Source organism: Capsicum annuum, chromosome 4 (genome assembly GCF_002878395.1).
Source record: "Capsicum annuum cultivar UCD-10X-F1 chromosome 4, UCD10Xv1.1, whole genome shotgun sequence".
Classification (NCBI taxonomy): domain Eukaryota; kingdom Viridiplantae; phylum Streptophyta; class Magnoliopsida; order Solanales; family Solanaceae; genus Capsicum; species Capsicum annuum.
Genome location: NC_061114.1, coordinates 198089137 through 198113139, shown reverse-complemented (window position 1 = coordinate 198113139; position 24003 = coordinate 198089137). Strand labels below are relative to the sequence as shown.

At 36.0% G+C, this 24003-nt stretch overlaps 2 protein-coding genes across 2 annotated transcripts in view; both read right to left on the bottom strand.

Moving 5' to 3' along the window:
• Positions 1–12343: 12343 nt before the first annotated feature.
• Positions 12344–12817, bottom strand: LOC107868741 (ethylene-responsive transcription factor LEP). The gene has a single exon (XM_016715395.1). The coding sequence runs from the start codon at positions 12815–12817 to the stop codon at positions 12344–12346; it is 474 nt and encodes a 157-aa protein (XP_016570881.1).
• A 1230-nt stretch (positions 12818–14047) lies between these two features.
• LOC107867601 (exocyst complex component SEC6) overlaps positions 14048–24003 on the bottom strand; it is a 30470-nt gene continuing 20514 nt past the window's right edge. Inside the window, exons 22-24 of the mRNA XM_016713912.2 lie at positions 15967–16083; positions 15713–15775; positions 14048–14452 (exon numbers count right to left, since the gene is read on the bottom strand). Coding sequence (XP_016569398.1) covers positions 14321–14452; positions 15713–15775; positions 15967–16083 — 312 coding nt within the window. The 3' untranslated portion in view covers positions 14048–14320. The remainder of the gene's footprint in view (positions 14453–15712; positions 15776–15966; positions 16084–24003) is intronic.

Genomic DNA, 24003 nt, shown 5'->3' with positions numbered 1-24003 from the left:
CTCCGGCCTTGTCAGACATCAATATATCATCCTAGTCATCAATGTATAAATATAGGTATATAATAGGTGCACAGACTCAAGCCAATATACTCACAACCATAATCATAATATCGTAAAGATAACTATCTTAACATTATATTCTATCTGCTCATTATTAACTAGCCAAGACTCATTATTATACCGCTAGTTTACTAGTCACTTGATCTCTAGTTATCAATCTAACCGATTCTTCACATAATTATTAATCATGGAATAACAACTAACCATTAATCAATAATTAGTCAAACCTAACGTCTAGTCAAAGTTCACCATTAAACCATAATTGTCATTTATTCATTATTCATCATTTATCAACTAAACATCTTTTATTTACTAACACCAATCAATATTTTATACTATTTACCAACTAATCCTCATTATTAACTAGTCCTCGTTATTAGCTAGTCAACATCAGTAACTACGTATTATTATTAACTAGGCATCGTTATCACTAGCATCCCTTAACACCTAGCAATGTTGACCATATTATCCTCACTTAACAACTAATCGGCATTATAACTTGTTATTAATAGCCACATATCACTACCATCGATAAACCCAACTTCATAGCCACGTATCAACCCTAGTCGTTAGCTACCATATTACTAAGCAAGGCTCATTAACTAATGTATTTAGAATTCTAATCATCAAGTACTATAGTCACTTAATAGACAACTAGTTACCACGTAGCTTACACCATAATTAGGAAGAATAATCATAAGAGCGCATTCAGCTCGAATCACATCAATAACCGATATAATATTCATGAATGTATCGAATCTATGCATGCCATCACCAGTATTCAACCAATGAAATCATAAGCGTCATACCATACCTTCCTCCGTCCCATACCGAAGAGATGTGTATACACACACATATATATATTTATGAGCTGTAGCCGCATCCTCAACAAGGATAAATACTTCCCGAATGTCCAACCGATATCATCTATTGACCCTCGGTCCAATAATATGTCTGAAATAATCACAATATTATTATCACGGCCTTTGGCCCATATACATATCTAGAACTCATCTCTGTTATCATATTTATAAGTCATAGCATATGTCTAATCATCTCATATCTAGGAGGAATCTCGCATATATTTGGTATAATATCAATAAGCATATAATCATCTCTCACATATGAGGCATAATATCAATAAGCATGGCGCGACTATAAGTCATTTCATATATAAAGGTTATTCATCATGACAGTGAGGAATATCATCTCTTAAGGCTAACTATCATATATAAACAGAGGTAACATCTCTATAGGCCCAACATCGCATGTAAGAGGAAAATTATCTCTAAGGACCCAATGTCATGTCTAAGAGAATAAACATCTCTATGGGCCAAATATCAAGTCTAAGAGGAAATAACATCTCTATGGGCCAAGTATCAAGTCTTAGATAAAATAACAGCTCTATGGGCCAAGTATTAAGTGTAAGAGGAAATAACATCTCTATGGGCACATTTTATCACATCATTTCTATAAGAAACAACATAGCTATATCTCTATGGGCACATTTTATCACATCATTTCTATAAGAAACAACATAGCTATAACTCATAAGTTACAATCCAAGGAACATCATTACAATATACCGAGTCACAAAGTAACCTTATACTAAGGTTTGCTAGTCTCAACTATGTCTAACATCTGTAGCTAATTCCACAATGACTAATACAAGTCTAGGCCTAAGTGGGTTGGACAATCCCCACTTCTAAACCTTAATTTCCTTAATTAGGTACACTATGCCCCAAACTAGGCTAATATATCTAGTTTAACTTCTAGATGTCAAGTAAGCCACATACAAGCCTAAGATAGGAACTTTAACTAGAAATAAGGGCACTTAAGTAAATCCTATCCAAATTACGATTCCAACAATACCACACTAGACCAATAAGAACAAATATAATAATCATGCTTCCAACACTAAAACCACATCCATAATCTAGCAATGTATCAAATCCATACTACAATTCAATCTAAACTAGGGAGAAGGCAATAGGAGTCCACAAGGTTTTAAACATACTATCTTACGGGTCCAACTCGAACAAACTGACTGAATCATCGACTAAGGCACCACGCGTACTATCTCTACTGAAGATGCCACAACATCACGAGGTTGATCTGAATAAGCTGAATGACTGGAATCTCATGTCAGACATTCCCTAGACTAGTAGTCGGTCTCTCTGCAGTCGTAACAACTTCTGAAGCATCAATATAGAGAACACAAACTGAGCCTAAATGGCTGGACAACTAGCGCTGAGAAAAATCTCTAGAATGATGTCCATTCTTTCATAACCATAGCCTGTCTCAAGAACTCTAGGACGACAAGAAATACATGCTAACTCTGTATGATCAACTATCTCATAGTTCGAAATACTAACTGCATAAAATTGATAGGCTGCAAATAAAGCTGAAATCTACCAAAAGGATACTCACACCCGAATACAATACTAATAGCACTACACTAATGAAATGGCCTCTTTCCTCCATTTCTGTAAGCCTCAATACCTGTGCTCTATATGGTCCTCTCATAATCGACAACCTGAAAGAAGGAAGACTCAACTACTATCAAGTGCATTGATGCCAAACGGAGTGACAATACTAATCCTCTAATATATCTATGCACCAATGTCTGACTCAGAAGGATATAGCATATAAATAAGTTTGGCCCACCCGAGAAATCCAATCTCATCCTCAGAACTGGTAAGAAACCTCGATGAACATCAATAGACCCAACTCTGGTCTAAAAACTTCTCAATGAATCGAATGTCATACATAAATAGGAGGAATTTACAACATAACTTAGATTACCAATGCTGAACCTCAAAGACTGAAGTAATCACGAGCTCAACTGGAGCCTAAATTGGTCCTAAATCTTATGGCTAACATAAAAGATCTTTGATATCCATCTATGACTCTCTAGTCCGATGTTGCGTTGAAACTCTAAAAATGCGTGTTGAAGTCTCATCCACATCTGTTGATAATGTCACATCATTCTTCGGGTATAGAATAAAGTCAAAGAATATGTTTGAGGTTCATTGGAATACGGGCACACAATAAGGAGTCAAGAAGTGAATTACCTAAAATGTTACTGTAGCCTTCCAAAGATAGGTAGCGGACATCTTCGTACCGATCCGCAGGACTCTACTAAACACTTTGCTCTTGTACTGACATACCATTAAAACCTAGACTTTGATACCAAACAAACTGTCTGGTAATCTAACCGTCGATCCTAGCAAGTCATAAATGACTTGGGGTAGCTATGGAGAGGCTCAAATGGTGAAGATAAGCATAAATATGAAAAATGACCTGAAGGGTCATTACAGGTCTCCACACCAGTATTGTAATGTCTGAAATATGAGAGAACATTCCAGGGATACATGCTATAAGTTAATGTAGTGTAGCTATTGCAACATGAAAGGCCACACCAAAGAGACATGCTACAAACTGATAGGCTATCCAGCTGATTTCAAAGGAGAGCGCGGGGTAAATACAACTGCTATGATCACTCAACCTAACAATTCTTTATGACATGGGATGCATCCATACTTTACACCAGATTAGTATAATCAGATATTACAGATGTTAAATAAGCCACTGATTGCAGATCTATCTGTTAACATAGCAGGTATTTTTGCCGCTCATGATCTCTCATATAAAATAAATAATGATTGTAGAAATGGATAGTGGACACTGGTGCTACTAACCACATAGTGAGTGACAAATCTTTGCTAAATACTAGTTTGATAGTTAATAATTCAGGAAGAGTTCAATTACCTAATGGTGAATCAGTCATGACTACATAATCTGGGAATAGTCAGTTGAATAGAGGTGATATAGTTCATAATGTTTTATGTGTGACTGAGTTTAAGTTCAATTTTTTGTCTGTAGCAAAATTGACAAAAGAACTGAACTGTTGTGCCTTTTTTTCCCTGACTTCTTCATTCTCTAGGATCTCTTCACTGGAAGGGTGAAAGATATTGGTGAAGAGAAAGGTGGGTTGTATACACTGCAAAAAAATGTTAGAAGTATAGATGGAAGAAAAAAATGCACAGATAAAAGTATAAAGTCACTAGTTGCAGCAGCATGCAGTGAAGAAGGTTTACTTTAGCACAAGAGAACGGGGCATATACCCATGGTTGTTCTTAGAAAATTAGATGTAGTTGAGAATAAGCAAAATCTTTTCTTACAACATTTGATAAATTTCCACTTGCAAGGCAAATTAGACTTCCATTTCCTAATAGCAACAATAGGGCATCTCATTCTTTTGATTTGATTCATATGGATGTATGGGGACCATATAAAGTTGTTGCTCACAATAATATGAGATTTTTTCTCACTTTGGTGGATGATCATTCTATATGAATTTGGGTATTTCTTACGCACCTTAAATCTGGTGTTTTCACTGTGCTTAAGAATTTCTTAATCATGACAAAGACACAATTTGGTAAGGATATGAAGGCATTCAAGTCTGATAATGGTTGTGAGTTCTTCAATGAGCAATGTAAGGATTTGTTCACATGTTATGGTATAATACAACAAAGTTCATGCCCTTATACTCCACAGCAAAATGGAGTGGTGGAGAGACGGCATAGACACATCCTTGAAACTGCCAAGGCTATCAGATTCCAAGGTCACTTACCCATAAAATTTTGGAAAGAATGTATCACAATTGCTGTATATGTGATTAATAGAGTTCCATCCACTGCTTTAGGAAATAAAACACCTTTCTACATGCTTTACAACAAGAAAGAAAATGTATCTCACATGAGGATAATTGGTTGTCTATGTTATGTTACTAATTTGATTAAAGGAGATAAGTTTTCTGCTAGGGCCACTAAGTCGGTGATGATGGGCTATGGCACAACACAAAAAGGTTACAAACTTTATGATTTTGAGAATAAATATTTCTTTGTCAGTAGAGATGTTGTTTTTTTATGAACACGTCTTTCCATTTCAACCATAATTTCCAAGTAGTAGAGTAATTTGGTTGCAGAAGATATTGGTTTCACGCTTGCAAAGCACACTAATGTGCATGTAGAAGATTTAAATATAGAATCAGAACTTCCCAACAACATTGTGCAACTTGTATACATTGATGGACAACTTTAGGGTAAGGAACTCATTACAGATGCCTTGATTGATCCCTCAGCTACAACTCAAGACATTGCAGCACTAGTTTCTCATGCTCCATATTTGCAGAGAAGGACTTCTAGCAGAGTACATAAGCCTCCTATATGGCAAATGAACTTTGTTACTGGTTGTAAATCAAAGTCTGCTTATTCATGCTTATATTCTATTACTAAGAGTGTAGATTACATTAGCTTATCGACATCCTATCAAAGCTACATAGCTCAACTCTCTGTTGAAACTGAACCTCAAACCTATGCTCAAGCTGTCAAAGATGCAAGATGGGTTGCAATAATGAAATCTAAAATACAAGCTCTTGAGAATATTGGTACTTGGAAGGTTGTAACTCTACCAGTTGGAAAAAAAGTAATTGGATGCAAATGGGTATTTAAAATCAAGTACAAAGCTGATGGACAAGTTGAAAGATACAAGGCAAGATTGGTGGCAAAAGGATACAATCAAAAGGAAGGACTTGACTATCAGGAAACTTTCCCACCTGTTGTTAAAATAGTGCCAGTAAGGATAGTAATTTCAATGGTTGTTGCTAATGGATGGTCAATCCAACAAATGGATGTTAATAATGCTTTTCTATAAGGTGATTTGTATGAGAAAGTATACATGTAGCTACCACAAGGTTTTGTCATTGATAATACAGATAGTCCTAAGGTATGCACGTTACTTAAGTCTCTCTATGGACTTAAGCAAGCTTCTAGGCAATGGAATGTTAAACTCACCTCTACACTGATCAAGACAGGTTTTCATCAGAGTCACTTGGACTATTCCTTGATGACAAAAAATTAGAAGCAGGTATAGTGATAGTGTTGATTTATGTAGATGATTTGTTAATCCCCAGAAGTTCCATGGAGCTAATAGAAGCTGCTAAGAAAGTTTTGAAGGATAATTTTAAAATAAAGGATTTTGGGGACCTCAGAAACTTTTTTGGCATTGAGTTTGCTAGAAACACAGATGGAATTCTCATACACCAAAGGAAATATGCTATGGAGCTTATATCTGATTCTGGCCTAAGTAGTTCTAAACCTGCAAGAACGCCTGTTGAGGTAAATCAAAAACTGACTACATTAGAGTTTAATACTCATTTCATGCGTGCAGATGATTCTGTTCTAACACATCCTGAAGAATATCAAAGACTCATAGGAAGATTATTATATCTTATTATTACACGGCCTGACATTGCTTTTGCAGTGCAAAATTTGAGTTAGTTTATGCATGCTCCTAAGTTATCTCACATGGCAATAGCCCTGAGAGTGGTGAAATATGTTAAACAAGCACCTGGTCTTGGATTTTCGTTGTCAGTAAAAAAGTCCAACAATATTCAAGGATTTTGTGATGTTGATTGGGGTTCTTGCGTTAATACTAGGAGGTCTATTACTGGATACATGATCAAATTTGGTGATTCTTTGATATCCTGGAAATAAAAGAAGCAATCCACTATATCCAGGAGCTCAGCTAAGGCTGAATACAGAAGCTTAGCTTTTACAGTTGTTGTTGTATGGCTACTTGGATTGTTTAAAGAACTAGATGTTGAGTTGCAATTGACATTGCCAGTAACATTATACTGTGACAGTAAAGCTGCTCTTTAAATTGTAGCTAATCCTGTCTTTCATGAATGGACTAAACCATCGACATAGTTTGTTACTTTATCAGGGAAAAAATACAGACTGGCTAGTTTATACTTCTCATCTTTCCACTGTAGAAAAACCTGTTGATTTATTGACAAAAGGCCTGGGAACATCACAACATGCCTATCTTATTTCCAAGCTAAGGATGAAGAACATCTTCATACCTCCTAGCTTGAATGGGGGTTTTAAACATGAAAGCTAAAGGATGAAGTTTGAGATGGAACTTTGAAGAGTTGGCTGGAAGTTAGTTGCTTTTCAGCTAGTAGTTAGTTATAGCCAGCTAGCAGTTAGTTACAGATATTTTGTGGTGATTTAGTTAGTTAGTTAAGTTGTTAAGATTTTGTTTGTTAGGTGATAGAAGTAGTATAAATACCCTTGCCTTGTACAAAATTCAGTTGAACTTTCCATTTTTTCTTCTCAATCAAAAGAAGAGTTCCACCTTACAGTTCACAAAATCTGCATATTTTGACAAGGGGGTTCATCTGAACCCCTTTTATCGAACAACTATACTATGTACATATAGTTAGAATTATTTTTTTACGTATATATAGTAGATGTTGAACCCCCTTCGTTAGTTTGTATGTAAACTTTTAAACCCCTTAATGAAAATCCTGACTACGCCACTGCCCATACCTCATATAGTCCAAAGAGAGAAAGAGAGAGAGTAGTATGATTGAGGCAGGAGACAGAAGCTGTTAGCCGCTCACCATTCTCTATTTGAGAATCCACCTGGTTATTCTCTGGATACCATCATTAGTCCTTTTAGATAAGAGAATTTTTTGACCCGTGGTCTTTCTACCACCGCGTCTTGTTGTGGAAAATTCCTCATTGCTGCCTCCCATAGGTGTCTGGGCCGTGTCTTAGTCCCAATATGGTCAATCATCCTTACAGACCGATTGAAATTGCTATAATCATGTCCCAGTAAGTTATCACCTCACCAACTAGCTAATCAGATGCGAGCCTCTCTTGGGGTGATTCGTCTTTTTTCTCCTCAGTGTATAGGTTGTTAGCAATTATTTTCGTGCCGTTGTTGCTCTCTCAAAGACAAATTCTTACGCGATACTTACCCGTCCGCCACCAAAAACACCCGTCCTATACTTGCATGTGTTAAGCAGACATGGACTTTTGGGTTGTTATTACTTGTTAGTGCACTTGTCTATTTAATTTATAGTAATTAACTTGGGGTTATGAGGACCGAGCCTCTTGTCGTTTAATTTGTTTTAGAACTTGCATGTTTTCGTTGTACTATACTTTTAAATTGCAATATAAAGTACATGATTCTCGAATTCTAGAGCTATATTAAGTTAAGTGGATGCAATTATCTTCTTCTATTGTTTATTACTATTACCATCCAAAGTTTGATTAAACGCAATAACTTTATTTCATTCGATTCAATTCACTTTCAACTAGAGAACGATGTTGTCTTCGATAAAAATTCTCGTATGGGAGTGGGACCATCTGTATGCTAGATCCATATTATTGCAAGCAAATTGTGTTGAAATCAATTGCTCATCCAGTGACCTCCCAAGTTAACATCATGTGCTCTTAATATGTTTTCAAGAATCTGAATAATCAACTCAAACTGCCCATCAATTTGTGGGTGAAAAACTGTGCTTATAAATTCAACTTAAGTATCTTATATTTAATTGAACGATCATATTATATGAATGCATTCAATGTATGCTTCAATTGCTGATTGGATTTTGTACTGATTGCGACAAGAATGTTATTGTTCATGCAGTAACATTAAGGGATTGTATGGTTTCTGGTGATGTAAGAATCAGTTATACAGAATTTAGTTATTCCACTTTCTATCCCGTTTAAAATAATACATTATTGATTCTCCCGTAAGTTTTACATATATTAGTTAGGCAAAGAGAGATAATATGGACCAAACTTTGTATGACTTATGCTAGATTTTGCGTGGAGATTATCGTTTCAATTTTTATTACCATATATTATGCTAATTTTAATATATGAATAACTTCTATATAAACCGCAACCAAACGACCCCTATCTTTATATCTACTGAATTTCCAAAATGTGGTTCGACTGATCGATCATCATTTATGAGAAATGTCATATCATTAGAGAAAATCTCATCGGTTCAATCTTCTATGTCCGAGAAAATGTAAATGAGAAGAAAAATTTAAGTCCATTCTGCTCCCTTGTTAGTATTATGACAAACTAAATTTATTTTGACATCTTTGATGTTTTTTTCCAAAAAATTATTGAGAACATAAATTGCCTGCTGTTTTTATTTTACATTCACCCTTTACTAATTCCTAGTATTGTAGTAGTGAGGTTTTACGACTAATGCAATTAACTTTCTTAAAAGGCAAATAGTTCGGTGGACTTTTATACTTGGTTTATTTTGTAAAGTGGATACTACTACTTATACATTTGTCATCTCAACTCTTCAATTCCATAAAATACAACATTTTGAATTTATGTGACTAAATAGTTGAGTAGAATATGTCGCGTGACTATATGCCCGTATGAGTAAGTGAAACAATATATTTATATTAAAAAAAAAAAAAAGTAAAGAGCAGTCAGCCGTTTTCTTCACCCCACCCACCCCAACTTGTCTTCACCAACTCACCCTACCCAAGTTTTTATTGTGAGATGCATACTGATCTTTTCTATCAATTTGCACTTTACTACTATCCTTTGGAAATTCATCAATTTGTGAATTTTCAATCATCACAGTAGAGTAACTAAAATTTCGAGCTTCTCAGTCGACGACGATGGAATTTTCTTGACCCAACAAGTATGAGAAATGCAAGGCGTTGTGGTGTTCTTTGCCTCATCTGCTGCAGGAAAGAGAGCTAAATTGAAGAGATAATCTCCTTTTTAGCTCCAAATTTCAGTGCTTGTGGACAGAAGCGAATCCAGAATTTGAATTCTGTGGGTGCACCAGTGTTGTCAAAGGCGCGCATAAGCCTCGAAGCAAGACTCAAAATGTGTTGAGCGCTCGCCTCGCTTAATGTGCAGCTTAGGTTCTAATTTCTAATACATACTTTTCCTTGTCAATGAGGCTTTTTGAAGAGACGAACGCTAAGCAATTGATATTTTACTTTATCAAAAAAAATTAATTTGTTTGTTCATATATTTGTCATTCATACATATATTATTAGTCTTGAACTAGACATATATTTATATTTTTTCTCCTTTTATGCCTTTTTTTTTTTTGTTAAATCTCATACTTTATTTGTACTTTGTGCTTAAACACAATAGACCATGAAGCTTTTTTACGCTTATGGCTTTTGATGATATTGTGGTACACCAATATTATATTAAGACGTTAGAAAAACTTTCAGTGACGATTAAGGGATATTATCATATTTAATTGGTCGCCAAAGACATGAACAATAATGCAAAATTAATTATATAGAACGAATATGACTTTTAAAATAATAACTTTACTTTCTTATAATATGAAGTTTACTTTTAACGATTTTTAACAATCAATTGTGGTAGGTCAATGGTGTAGGGGAGTTCACCTTAGGGACTTGTCAACGGGTTTGAATCCCCGTTTCATCAATTTTTCTTATAAATTTGGTACTATAAGCAATCTGAAGAACTGAAAATAAAAAGGATTTGAATCCCCGTTTCATCAATTTTTCTTATAAATTTGGTACTATAAGCAATCTGAAGAACTGAAAATAAAAATATACGCAATCTGAAGAATTGAAAATAAAAATGAAAATGTTGTGGGATTCACGAGAATCAACCCTGATTGCATGGGTGGAAGAGTTGGCTTGTGCACTATTATCTATATTCTAATTTCTCCAAGTATATACACATATATACACATAATTTTTTTCGACGTTAACGGGTGCACGTGCACCCCGACATATACGTGGGTCCGCCTCTGCTTGTGGAATCTAACAGCAGAACAATAGAAATGTATGTTCACGTTTCATGTATACCTTGCGATTTTCTTAACTATTGTATTTTCACAAGAGCAGTGTCAATGCGGGGAGAAGGAACAGACAAGTCATTCAATTTCTATCTCTTACGCACATCGAAATAGGGTTTAAAATGTTGAGTTTTATTGAGTTGAGGGATTTAGATGACAAATGTATAAGTATCCATTTTACAAAACAAACCAAGTACAAGAACCCATCAAGCTATTTTACCTTCTTAAAACAGTGTACAAAATTCTAGTTACTCTCTTCATCTCAAATTATTTATGGTGTTTTTTTGTTTACATGGTTCTTTAAGATAACATTAATTAGGATTTTTTCTATAAGATATAATATTTTATTATTCAATATTTACTTTATTTATATGTCATTTCTTTTCGCTGAACATTTACTCTAGGGGTCATTTGATATACAAATTAAATTATCCGGAGATTTAGTTTTGAGATTATGAGCTTCGGACTAGTTTATTTCGAATGGAAGATTGGATAAGCTAATTTCAAGTTGGATGGAATAAAGTCGGATATGTCAATGATTAAACATGGAATACAATTTATCTTTGGATAATAAACTTTTATCGTCAATTGAATGCAGTATAATTTTGTCTCAGAATTAATCGTAGGATATCACAATTTATATCCCGCGTACCAAACGACTTAGTTAGGGTAAAATTAAAATAATTGTGTTGAACTTCTAAACAACAACAACAAAAAATTCAGCATAATCTCATGAGTGAAATCGAAAAGTATAAAACGTATACAGAGTTTGTAGAAATCGATTTTTGATAGACCCTCGATTGAATGATGTCTCGACAAACAATTTTGAGAGGGAGAGATTAAAAAACATGAAATATGGATGGCAGTACGACTGAAAAAGCATGAATATTTGGTTGATATGAGTATATGACTAGCAATAACTGCAGGGTCCCTCGAAAGATTTCAATCTTCAATAACATTATTACAATATGGTCCATCACCATTTGTTGCTTTACTTGACTCTTCCTCTCAGTTGAATATATAGAACATAATATTATACCCATTCAGCTCATTGTCGAACGCTATAAATGCCTTACTACTTTTCCAAATTTTAGAATGAAAAAGTCATTTTTGGTTTTTGTAATTGAAAAATAATCACCGTCACGAAATTTTAAATTTTAAAAGTGAAATTTTATCACCATAACTATATTTATTTCTTGTTGTAGTCCAATTCAAGATTTAACGTTGTTTAAATCTTGAATATGTCAGCGCCTTCATAGGGGTGGAGCTAGAGGTGCATAAGGGGGTCATCCAACATGCCTTTTGTTGGAAAATTAAAATGCATGTAAATGGATGTTGAATTAATTTTTGTGTGTATATGGGAGATGATGAACATTTTTAAGGAAAATTTTACCTTGGGCACTTACTTCTTTATTGACTTCTTTTCTTTTCTTTTTGGTTTTAAAGCTGGAGAGGCAATAATTGGTTAAAATTGTTGTGGTAGCTTTTAAAGATCAAATATGTTAAATTAATATTGCATCAATGAGGAAAATATCTAATATTTGTTTCATTGCATTCTTAACAAATAAAAAAGTATACAGAACTGTTGAAGATACTCTCAAAGAGCCAACTTATCCAATGTGTTTGTATGACAAAAGCTTTGTAAAATAGAAGCAATAAGAAGAGACTCATCATCACCAGCATTATCAGTCATCTCAATCTCCATGCAATTATTTTCAAACACTTCCAACTCCGGCGTTGACGGTGGTGGTGGTGGCGGAGATAGAGGTGGTGGTGATGGTGGTGCGGGAGAATTATAAAGGGAAGGAAAAGACGGAAAAGGATACACAAAATTAGTACGTGCATTTTCGATACCACAAAAAGCAATAGAAGAAATATCATAAGCAAAAGCAGCTTCTTCAGCGGTATCGTATGTGCCAAGCCAATGCCTTTGTTTTGTGTTTGGATTTCTAATCTCAGCAGCATATCTACCCCATGGCCTTCTTCTTACACCATGATATTTTGTTGAATGTCTTGAACTCCTTCCTAAATTTCTAACATGCAATTGAGGAATATTAGTAATATTTTCCATTTTTTCTTTTTATTTAATTAGTGGAATGAGGATGGAAAATGAGATGGGGTTTATATATTGGTGAAATGACAAAAGTTTAACGTTGTTTATTATAAGATAAGACAGCACTGATTAGCACTAAGATACGTTAATTAATATATTAATGAGTTAAGATGAGTGTTTTTTGTGTCTTAAATCGTGGTTTGGTCAAGTGGAGCAAGTGGGAAGCATTCTCCATATGTTATACTATACATTTTAAAAAGGTGTTAAGTACAAGTTGCATTTTGTTTGTTTGAGAATTGTTTGTGTTTACTTTTATTCTATCCCTATTTTTCTCAATTTTGACATGATTAGAGCAAACATAATGCGGAATATCTGCACTTAATATTATTTATTTGTTATTCTTTTGATTAAATTTGATCTCTCTGTCCCTTCCCCCCTCTTATCACTGTTGTTTTCCCTCAATCACATGTTCATTGGCAAGAGCTTTATTTGTTCTAGAACAATAAGAATTACACCACAATTCTAAACCAGTTGAGATTGACCATATTCACAATCAATTAAGCGCCATCTGAACAATTCTATAACAATAATAACTAAACTTACTTTCTAATTGTTAGAAGCACAAAAATATTAACATACGTGATCCCACTAGTGGAGTCTCAAACCCCATCTTGTGCGAGGTAGAAAGGTTACTCCAGATAGAGTCATGGCGGAAAAATACTTTCTCAATCAATTAATTTTATAATAAGGTATGACAACCTATCACCTCTGCAACTAATAACGTAAGCTCAAGTTAAGTGCTAAGTTACCATAGACGTCGAGTTCTTTTACACAAGAAAGTACCACTTCACATGAAAACGACGTGAATGGGAAAGACAAAAGGTTGATCACTTACTTCCTTTAACCTCCATTTGACCTTTCTTTTAGGTTGGACAGAGAATTCAACCCAAGTACAACCTTTTCTAATCCAGAGATTTGATGTAGTCCAAAACTGACAACCCCATCTATGATTTGATTTCTGAATTGTATATAAAATTTATGTTCTTCGACATTTTCAGTTCTTAGAATAGTGTGGCAAACTAGTTGATTGTCCAATTGAATCCCCTAGAATAATATTTTGCAGAAGTTAGCAATGCTAACAAATTTACGAGTCTTTATGCTACAAAGGGGATATGATGAGGATACAAGAAATTCATTGGTTCATTGTTGAAACATTTTAAGAATCTACACAGATATGGGAGATGGAGATGGAGGGAATGAACTCAGCTGACCTATAATTTAAGAATCACAAGTATAACCCGAGTATGCTGAAAACCTAACGGTTGCAAAATTGGAAGTAGCAAAAAATGATAATGGAATGAATACACATTTGGCAGAGAACTACAATCCGAACAAATGAGCTATAATTAAATCCGATCATATGAAGACGTAGAAAATATAGTCCCAATCTATACATCTATGACAAAGGCATGTACAGGAAATTTTCAGCGACTGAGACAAATGATTTGTTGCAGCCACTGTCTATGTGAGCTTTCGCCATATTGAATGTTTTGTTGCTGATAAGGATTTCACCCTGGGGAAAAGAAAACCTGTTTTTGGAGGATTTCCATCTACCAGAGAATGTTCGTAGATTTCTCTGCACTCTTGAACAACCTATTTCACAAATAAATCCCCATCAAGAAAGCAATAAAGAGAAACAAAGTTATCAGGGATAATGAACATCTTTTGAAGGGCTCACTAATACACGGAGTGACTGCAAATGCATGAGAACCAACAGCTTAATGCACTCAATATTTTTAGAGGTGATCGACTATGTTGACAAAAGTTCATTTTACTTAAATATAGCTAAGACCAGAAAGTAAAACAAAAACAGAGCACAATATCACTGCTCTTGAAATAAATGTCTGCAACGGATCCACAAATATTTTAAAGAAGTCTGTAAACATGCAACAACAAACCTAGTGTATTCCCACAAAGTGGGGTCTGGGGAGGGTAGAATGTACGCAGTCCATACCGCTACCTTCAAAGAAGTAGAGAGGTTGTTTCCGATAGACCCCCGGCTCAAGATAGAGAATAGTAAGCAAGAGCGTAATGCACCATTAAGCATGGTGGGTGGCATAACATAAAAAGGAATAAGACATACTAAAAATAAAATAGAAATCAGAGCAATACGAAATAAGATAAATAAGCGCAATATGAAATAAGAGATAAGAAATATGGCATCCTGGGATTACTAACCCAGCTATACATGAGCTCTTCTACTACTAGCTACAACCCACGCACGCGACCTAGCCTTCTACCCTTATCCGCTACCCTTGTAAACATGGTTTGGGCATAAAGAACACTGACAAGTTTCTGCTTTCTATATATAATGAATATTCTGTTTTATAAAGACTGCATATTTATCAAAAGTATCGCGATACAAGAAACAATATATCATGTAGCCGCAAAGCATGATTAATTATTACTCTCTCCGTTCACTTTTACTTACTATTTTCCTAATTGGATTTTTAATTTTACTTGTCACTTTTGGCATATCAAGAAAAGACAAGAATTTTTTCAATTTTTTACCCATAGCATTAATTACTTATTCCCCAAACCATTTTCAAGATTTATTACTCTAAACATCAATAAAGGGGTATTATGGTAAATAGCTATATCAATAATTGTTTTCTTAATGGGTCTGCCATGTCAAAAAGTGACGTGTAAAAGCAAACGGTGGGAGCACTAAAATAACATGGTAACTGCATTGGCAGGGATTTATGTAGAAAAGAGCAAACAAAAGAAGTAAAGAACTGCTAAAGAGTAGCAACATCTTATTTTCGATAAGTTAATGAGCAGACTATCTCAGATAGTTCAATTCTGTGATAAACTTTTGAACAAGTGTGCCACTTAGATAACATATATATATACCTCTTTTGCGTCTTTCCGTGGTATGCCTTCTCGCAGACTCACAATCTTTTCAACTACTTCTGGCTGTAGTTAAGAGTAACAATGCTCAATAACAGGGATTTTTAGGAGACAAATCAAAACAATAAAAATAATGATTTTAACCACCAGCTTCCACACACTAGATTCAATTTTTAACTAGGATGCAGACTCATAATGCTTCATAACTCTGTTTTTGAATTATCTCTGCATGGATAAGAATAGTCAAGAAAACTTACCGGGCAATCTGGTTGCTGTTCTAAAATATTTGTGTAAACCAGTGTGAAAGAATCAGGGCTCTCAGATGAAGCAAGTTCTCTCAAGTCGCTGAGTATCCTTACTCTGTTCTCTACTTTCTGCAGTGAAGTGAAAATTTTGAGAAGTTATAAAGGTGTCAGATCATGTACTCCTTGTCCATTGAGATACAATGTCTTCCCCATCAAAAGACAACTTGGTAGATACCAAAGTAAAGACAAACACACGCACGCGTACACACACACACTGTATATGGGTGTAATGCGATTTAAAGCCCCAGTAATGCCGATATATTTCAATTGGAAAAGTAGGAGATCAGTAAATCTTTTTCCATAGCCGAGAAATCCCTGAGGGCCAGATGGTTCATGGTTTGAAACTTGGTGGGTAATGAGTCTGTCTGTCTATCATTCTACTTAAATACTAGGCACTTTCATTATAATTTGAGATAGTGACGAGTGGCTAATCCACGTGTTGTGGTCTCTTTTCTTTTTGATAGATCATCACACACACTGCACTCTCACCACTAGACCAAAGCTTTCGGCAGTAGAATTTTTAGATTATGTCAGGATTTCATTAGAATATCTTGAAGATTGAATTCATATGCTAATGATACCTTAAAAGTAACCTTATTTTTCATAACCTTATTTTTCAGTTGACAAGAAAATCTTTAATTAGTAATAATACGTCTGAAGGGGAGACAACCAATGCACATCCATTGTTGAATTGCAAAGAAACTATCTACACAACCCTCAATTAACTAGTCCAACAATTAAAAAGACACCGAGTGGGTGGTATGGATTTACTGGACTCAGTATGCATATATGTTGTTACTGCCTTTCAACAACAACAAAGCCAGTATATTCCCATATAGTGGGGTCTGGGGAGGGTAAAATGTACGCAGTCCATACCACTACATCCGAAGAAGTAGAGGTTGTTTCCGATAGACCCCCGGCTCAAGACAAAGGACCGCAGACAAACGTCACAAGCATACAGCATGATAAAAATAACAAGGATACAACAATCACAAAAATAAAGTACATTAACCAACAAACGACACCCCCCTCCCCCAACCCTACCATTACCAACCAAGCTACACCAAACTCTCCTAACTACAGCCTATGACTAGACCACACACCTTAGCCCTCTATCCTAATATTCTTCCTCCAAACCTTCCTATCGAAGGTCATGTCCTCAGTGAGCCGTAACTGCTTCATATCACGCCTAATCACTTCTCTCCAGAATTTCTTCAGTCTACCCCTACCCCGCTTGAAACCATCCAAGGCCAACCTCTCACACCTACGAATTGGGCATCCATGCCCCTTCTCATCACATGACCAAACCATCTCAACCTCACTTCCCGTATCTTATCCCTCCACTGACACCACCCCCACCTTCTCCCGAATAATCTCATTCTAACCCTGTCAGCCCTCGTGAATCCACACATCCAACGCAACATCCTCATTTCCGCCACCTTCAACTTCGGGACGTGAGAATTCTTAACAGGCCAACATTTCGCTCCATACGACATAGCTGGACGGACTGCAACTCTATAGAATTTGCCTTTAAGCTTGGGAGGCACCTTCTTATCGCATAAAATTCCCGAGGCGAGCCGTCATTTCAACCAACCTGCCCCAATATGGTGAGAGACATCCTCATCAATCTCTCCATTCCCCTGAATCATAGACCCAAAGTACTTAAAACTATTCCTCTTACAAACCACCTGAGACTCCAACTTCACTACCACCTCGTCCTCTTGCCTCGAGTCACTAAACTTGCACTCCAGGTACTCCGTCTTGGACCTGCTCAACCTGAATCCTTTAGCTTCCAGGGTTTGTCTCCAAACCTCCAACTTATCATTAACGCCTCGACGTGAATCATCAATCAAAACTACATCATCTGCAAAAAACATACACCAAGGCACCTCACCTTGAATACTCCGTGTCAACACACCTATCACCAACGCGATTAAAAACAAACTAAGAGTCAATCCCTGGTGCAACCCTGTCAAGACCGAAAAATGCTCGGAATCCCCTCCCACAATCCTTACCCGAGTCTTCGCCCCCTCGTACATGTCCCTAATCAAACGTATGTACGCCACTGGGACCCCCCTCGCCTCCAAGCATCTCCAAAGAACCTCCCTATGGGCTTTGTCATACGCCTTTTCCAAGTCAATAAACACCATGTGCAGATCCCTCTTCCTCTCTCTATACTGCTCAACCAGTCTCCGCACTAGGTTAATTGCCTCAATCGTCGAGTGGCCAGGCATAAAACCAAATTGATTCTCCGAAATAGACACTATCTTCCTCAACCTTCGCTCGACCACCCTCTCCCAAATCTTCATCGTGTGACTCAACAACTTAATACCACGATAATTATTGCAGCTTTGAATGTCACCCTTGTTCTTATATAAAGGAATCATTGTGCTTCATTTCCACGCCTCGGGCATCTTAGCGGACTTGAAAATGTTGTTGAACCAATCGATCATCCACCTTAACCCTGCCCCGCTAGCAAACTTCCAAAAATCCACCAAAATGGTTGTCGCCCTGCCTCTTTGCATCGTACGAATAGCCTCACAAACCTCCTCCACCTTAAAACGCCGACAATAGCCGAAATCGCGACATTCTTCGGTGTGCTCCAACTCCCCTAACACAATGCCTCTGTCCCCCTCATCATTCAAGAGCCTATGAAAATACGACTGCTGTCTTTTCTTAATAAGAACGTCTTCCACCAAAACTCTGTCATCCTCCCCCTTAATGCACTTAACTTGGTCCAGATCCTGACCCTTACGCTCCCTAGCTATGGCAAGCCTATACAGCCTTTTTTCCCCTCTTTTCTCCTTTAATCCCGCATACAATCTCTCAAACGCTGCTGACTTAGCAGTTGTGACTGCTAACTTAGCCTCCTTCCTAGCTAACTTGTACTCTTCCCTGCTCACCCGTCTCTCCTCTTCATCCTTACTCTCAACTAGGGGTGTACATAGGTCGGGTTGGTTCGATTTTTCATTAAAATATAACCAAACCAACAATGTCGGTTTTCTAAATCTATAAACCAAATCAAACCAATATACAATCGTTTTTTATATTTCGGTTTTAATCGATTTTTTTTTATTTTTTCGGTTTTTCGGTTTTTTTCTCGATTCTTTTACAATTATAATGTGATTGAAGAAAAAATTAAATGTTTTCACTAAAAAGATAAATAAAAAAATAATGGTCATAGAGTAGTTCCAATTAAAATTAAGTTGGCAAATTACTAAGACGTTTAAACTACTATCTCTCAAAGTAAAATTATGTGGATACTCAGTGGTTCAATTTGTAAGTCACTAGTCACAATAGCTTGTCTGAAAGTTTCCTTCACATAAAATGTGAGCATAAAGAAGAATGAAGAATTGGAGACAACTTATTAAAAATTTAACTCCATAAAATAATTAACTATAACATAATTCCACAAGAAAAAAGAGAAAGAAGAGAAACAAACCTAAATCAAAACTTGACGAATGAGGAGAATGAGAAAAGTAAGATGAAAGTAAGATGAGAAAATAATGAGAACTCTCTGAAAACTTGAAAAGTAAAATGTAAAGTGAAGCAATTGAAGAGTTATAGGTTTTTATATTAATATTGGGTTTTGTATTAATCTGTTACTAATGGATAAATATTAGGAAAAAGGACAGCAATAGCACCTAAAACTAAAATAATATCATAAAAATAGCACTCAAAATTAAATACCCTATAAATAGCCACAAACTAATTTACTAGCTAACCTTCACTGTCATACGCTTAAACATAATCGAAAATGTCATTAAAGTAACTTTCTCTTTCTTTCTTTCCTTTTCATTCACAATTTCCTTTCCATTCAAACTCCCAAACCTCCATTCTTTTACCTTTTTCGATATTTCAATTAATCTTTCTTATTCCATAAATTTTGTATAAAATCTCCAAAAATCTGCATTCAATTAGCTTCCTATAATTTTTTCCCATTGTAAATTTGCTCAAAATTGATACAAAATAATGCCTTCAACTTCAGTTTTAGTTTCAATAATGATAAAATAAGGAGGTTAGTGAATATCTGATGTTGAATTTAAGTGTATCAATGTGGTATAAAAGAGTATCAACTGAGTATAGGGATTGCATCTTCATGCAAAGAATTCCCTCTCCCTTTTTTAAAAAGTATATCAATGTAATATAAAAGTGTATCAATGTGACATAAAAATGTATTAAATGGGTATAAAGATTGTATATGCATCCATAGGTTCCCCTTTTCTTTTTTTTAAGTGTATCAATGTGGTATAAAAGTGTATCAAACTGGTATAAAAGAGTATCAATTGAGTATAGAGACTGTATGTGCATGCAAAGGCTCCCCTTCTCTCTTTTAAAAAATGTGTATCAATATGGTATAAAAGAGTATCTATTGGCATATTCTTTTTTTTTTACCTTTACATGCATCAAAACATCTCCGACTCACCGTGATTGAGTCAACCTCTAAGAAGAACATCTCCGACTCACCGTGATTGAATCAGCCTCTGAGAAGAACATGGACCAAGACATGGCTTTTCTCTTACCTTAAGACCTCATTATTTTATTTTTTTCTTCTTCAAGTTTAAAGAACTATGACATTGCTTCAAGTACAAACCTGTATGTAATGATTCTGTGAAATAATCATCATTAACAACAAATTTGAGGTCACAATTGACCGCTTTACCCGTTAATTTTAACTTTCCTTTATTTCCTATTTTTTGCTTCATGTCCATAGTTTTCAATGCTCCAATGCAAGAAACAACAAATCAATTTTTGATATTGATCATAAAATACAGTAGATCGATCGATGCATAATAGAGGAGAAAAAAAGAAGATTTGAGAAAGTATATTTAGAAAAGAAAAGTGATTTAAGAGTAACAACTATAAAGAGCATTTGATTCCTTAATTGTGTAAGGAGAGTAGTTTTGGGCCAAGTGGCTAAAAAAAAGGAAATAAATTGGGCCGACTGACTCCAATTGTCCATATTTTCATAGTGTGGGCCATTTCTTTTTAAAATGGTCAGTTCATGTCCTTTTCCCTAAATATTATAACTAAAGGCCCAAGAATATATATCTATTTTCTGAATATAAAAAAGTTATAAAAGTAATTAGAAAGTAGATTATAAGAAATATTTTTTTAGGTATAAAAAATTAAAATTATATATGTATTATGTCGGTTCGGTTTAGGTTCGGTTTGATTTTATTTTTGCTAATACCAAACCAAACCAAGAATGATCGATTTTTTTTTTGAACACCAAACCAATCAAACCAAACCATAAGTCGGTTTTTTTCCTCGGTTTGGTTTGATTCATCGGTTCGGTTTGACTTAATGGTTCGGTTTGTACACCCCTACTCTCAACCATCTTAACGTAAGCCGCCTTCTTCATCTCCACCTTCTTCATTCCACCACCAATCCCCCCGATGCCGGCTAGACCAGCCCCTCGAGACACCCAAAACCTCTAGCAGTATCCTTGATGCAACCCGTAGCCGTATCCCACATACTATCCACATCCCCCCTACACCCCCTACACCCCCATCCCCTACAACTTCGCCCCCACCTCCAAAGCACTAACCGGGGTCGGGCCACCCCACATAACTTTAGGATGACCCTCCCTACCCCTTCTCTTCTTTCCCTTTTTAGTAACCAAGTCCATCACCAGAAGTCTATGTTGGGTCACAAGAGTGTCGCTCGGAAAAACCTTACAGTCCTTACAAAAAGCTCTATCCCCCTTCTAAGCAGCAAAAAGTCAATCTGAGTCTTGGCTAACCTACTACGGAAAGTAACCAGATGCTCCTCCTTCGGAAAGCAGGAATTCACTACCACCAACCCAAAGGCCCTCGCAAAATCCAAAAGATCAGCTCCTTTATCATTCCTATCCCCAAAACCAAAGCCTCCATCCACATCCCTATAACCTATAGGTACTGCCTCAATGTGCCCACTGAAGTCCCCTCCTATGAAAATCTTCTCCGAGCAAGGCACGCCACGAACTACCTCGTCCAGAACCTCCCAAAAACTACTCTTCTCCTCCACGTCCAGGTCCACCTGTGGCGCATAAGCACTACAGATGTTCAACGTAAGCCCCCCAATGACTAACTTAATAGTCATCACCCTATCACTAACTCTATTGACCTCCACTACCTGCTCCCTAAGCTCTTCATCCACTAAGATACCTACTCCATTCCTATGCCTCTCACTACCTGAGTACCACAGCTTGTACTCATCCACATCCCTAGCCTTAGAACCTACCCACTTAGTCTCCTAGTCTCCTGGACACACGCAATATTGATCCTTCTCTTCCTAAGAATCTTTACCAGCCCTATCGACTTACCCTGAAGGGTCCCTATGTTCCACGACTTACCCTGGATTTAGTATACTCCTTTATTTTTTCCTAGAACAATGACTACATTAAATTTCCGATCTTTCCGACTCTCTTGCAAGTTGCTCACTTATTTTGCCTCTCATTTCGCTGTTTATTTCAGTTTCTCATTCATATTTGATGAGTTTGGTACTTTATATATAGGCAAGAAACAAAATACTTCTTGGATCCAATTTCAGAAATATAATATTCGTTCTATCCCTCACGCTTTATAGAAGATGTAATGTCGTTTCTAAAATGTTGCAACCAAGTTTTCTTATTTACAATTACATGTTTATCACATGATATTGTAGTATAAAGTTGAAGTTTGATCTCCAAGTACCTCGATATGACGGTAAAACATAAATGAGGGATTAAAATCTAGTGAAAACATACTTGAAATAATGCCCTTACAATCTATGATGTTTTACAACTTTTTAATACTTTCAACGTTTCAAACCTTAGTTTTAGCTTAGTTTGTGTATCTGAGCAAACATCATTTTCTTTTCTGCAATTTTATCTACATCTTCTTGATGGTTTTTAATGAAATTCTCCTTCATTAAAAAAGAAGTCTGTGTGAGTTGCAACAAGCTCTTACCCTCATTATCCTGGATCAAAAAAAATCATTTGTCATTTTAAGCTAAGTATTTTCCTTGTTTGAAAAATCTTTTATAAATCTCAAGATAGCAAGTTGGTGCTAACTTTTTTTTTGGGATCTAGTAAAAGTATTTTCATACATAAACATGACCAAATCGGTCCTATATATAGAGTGGAGACTACTCCTCAATTGCAAGAAACTCAACTCTACACCTTCATAAACTCTTCTATTTCTCTCTCTCCAAACTACCCACATTAACGCTATCAGAACCATGTTCCAAGCCTTTCGTCTTCTTCGCCTTCTCCCGCTCTTCCAACTCGGCATCAAATCTTTCACCGTTCTTGGCATTACCCAAGGAGTGTGAAACCATCTAAACATATCCCATCATAATCGCATGGTAAGCCCGCAATGTAAAAGAAGGTGATCCACATCCTCACCCGTCTCCTTGCACATGTAGCACCAACTAACGTAGACAACCTTCCGCTTTCTAAGATTTTCGGTAGTCAAAATCAACCCTCTAGAGACTAGCCAAGTGAAAAAACACACCTTCCTTGGCACATTTTGAACCCATATTGCATTACATGGAAACTCAACCTCTTCCTTAAACAAAAGTTTCTAAAAAGAGTTTCTAAAAAGACTTCACAGAGAACACTCCATTACTTCCAAGACCTCACCGCCACCAATCGGGATTATCCGTCAAATCGGCTTGCTTGTGAAGTAGGTTCATCAATCTTTGAAACACACTCACTTCCCAATCTTGAAAATCCCTTCTAAATCTCAGATCCCGAAAAGTCTGTCCATCTTGTGACCTCCTAATTTGTTGAATGGTCAAGTCTCTTATCCAATGTTCTCCTAGAGTTGCAATCTAAAACTGTAAAGTAGAGATCCCATGCAACCTATTATTCTTTTTACATTTAGATTAAGAGCAGATTCAAATCCTGTTTTAAAATTTGTTGCACTTGGCCATAACATTAAATTACACAAGTCTAGTGTTTTTCATCCTTATTTCTGTTAAATTGCTCACAGATTGAACACAGGATGAATAAATAGCCACCAT

Coding starts and splice junctions, on each gene's coding strand:
- LOC107868741 (XM_016715395.1), bottom strand. CDS start 12,817: ATGGAAAATATTACTAATATTCCTCAATTGCATGTTAGAAATTTAGGA.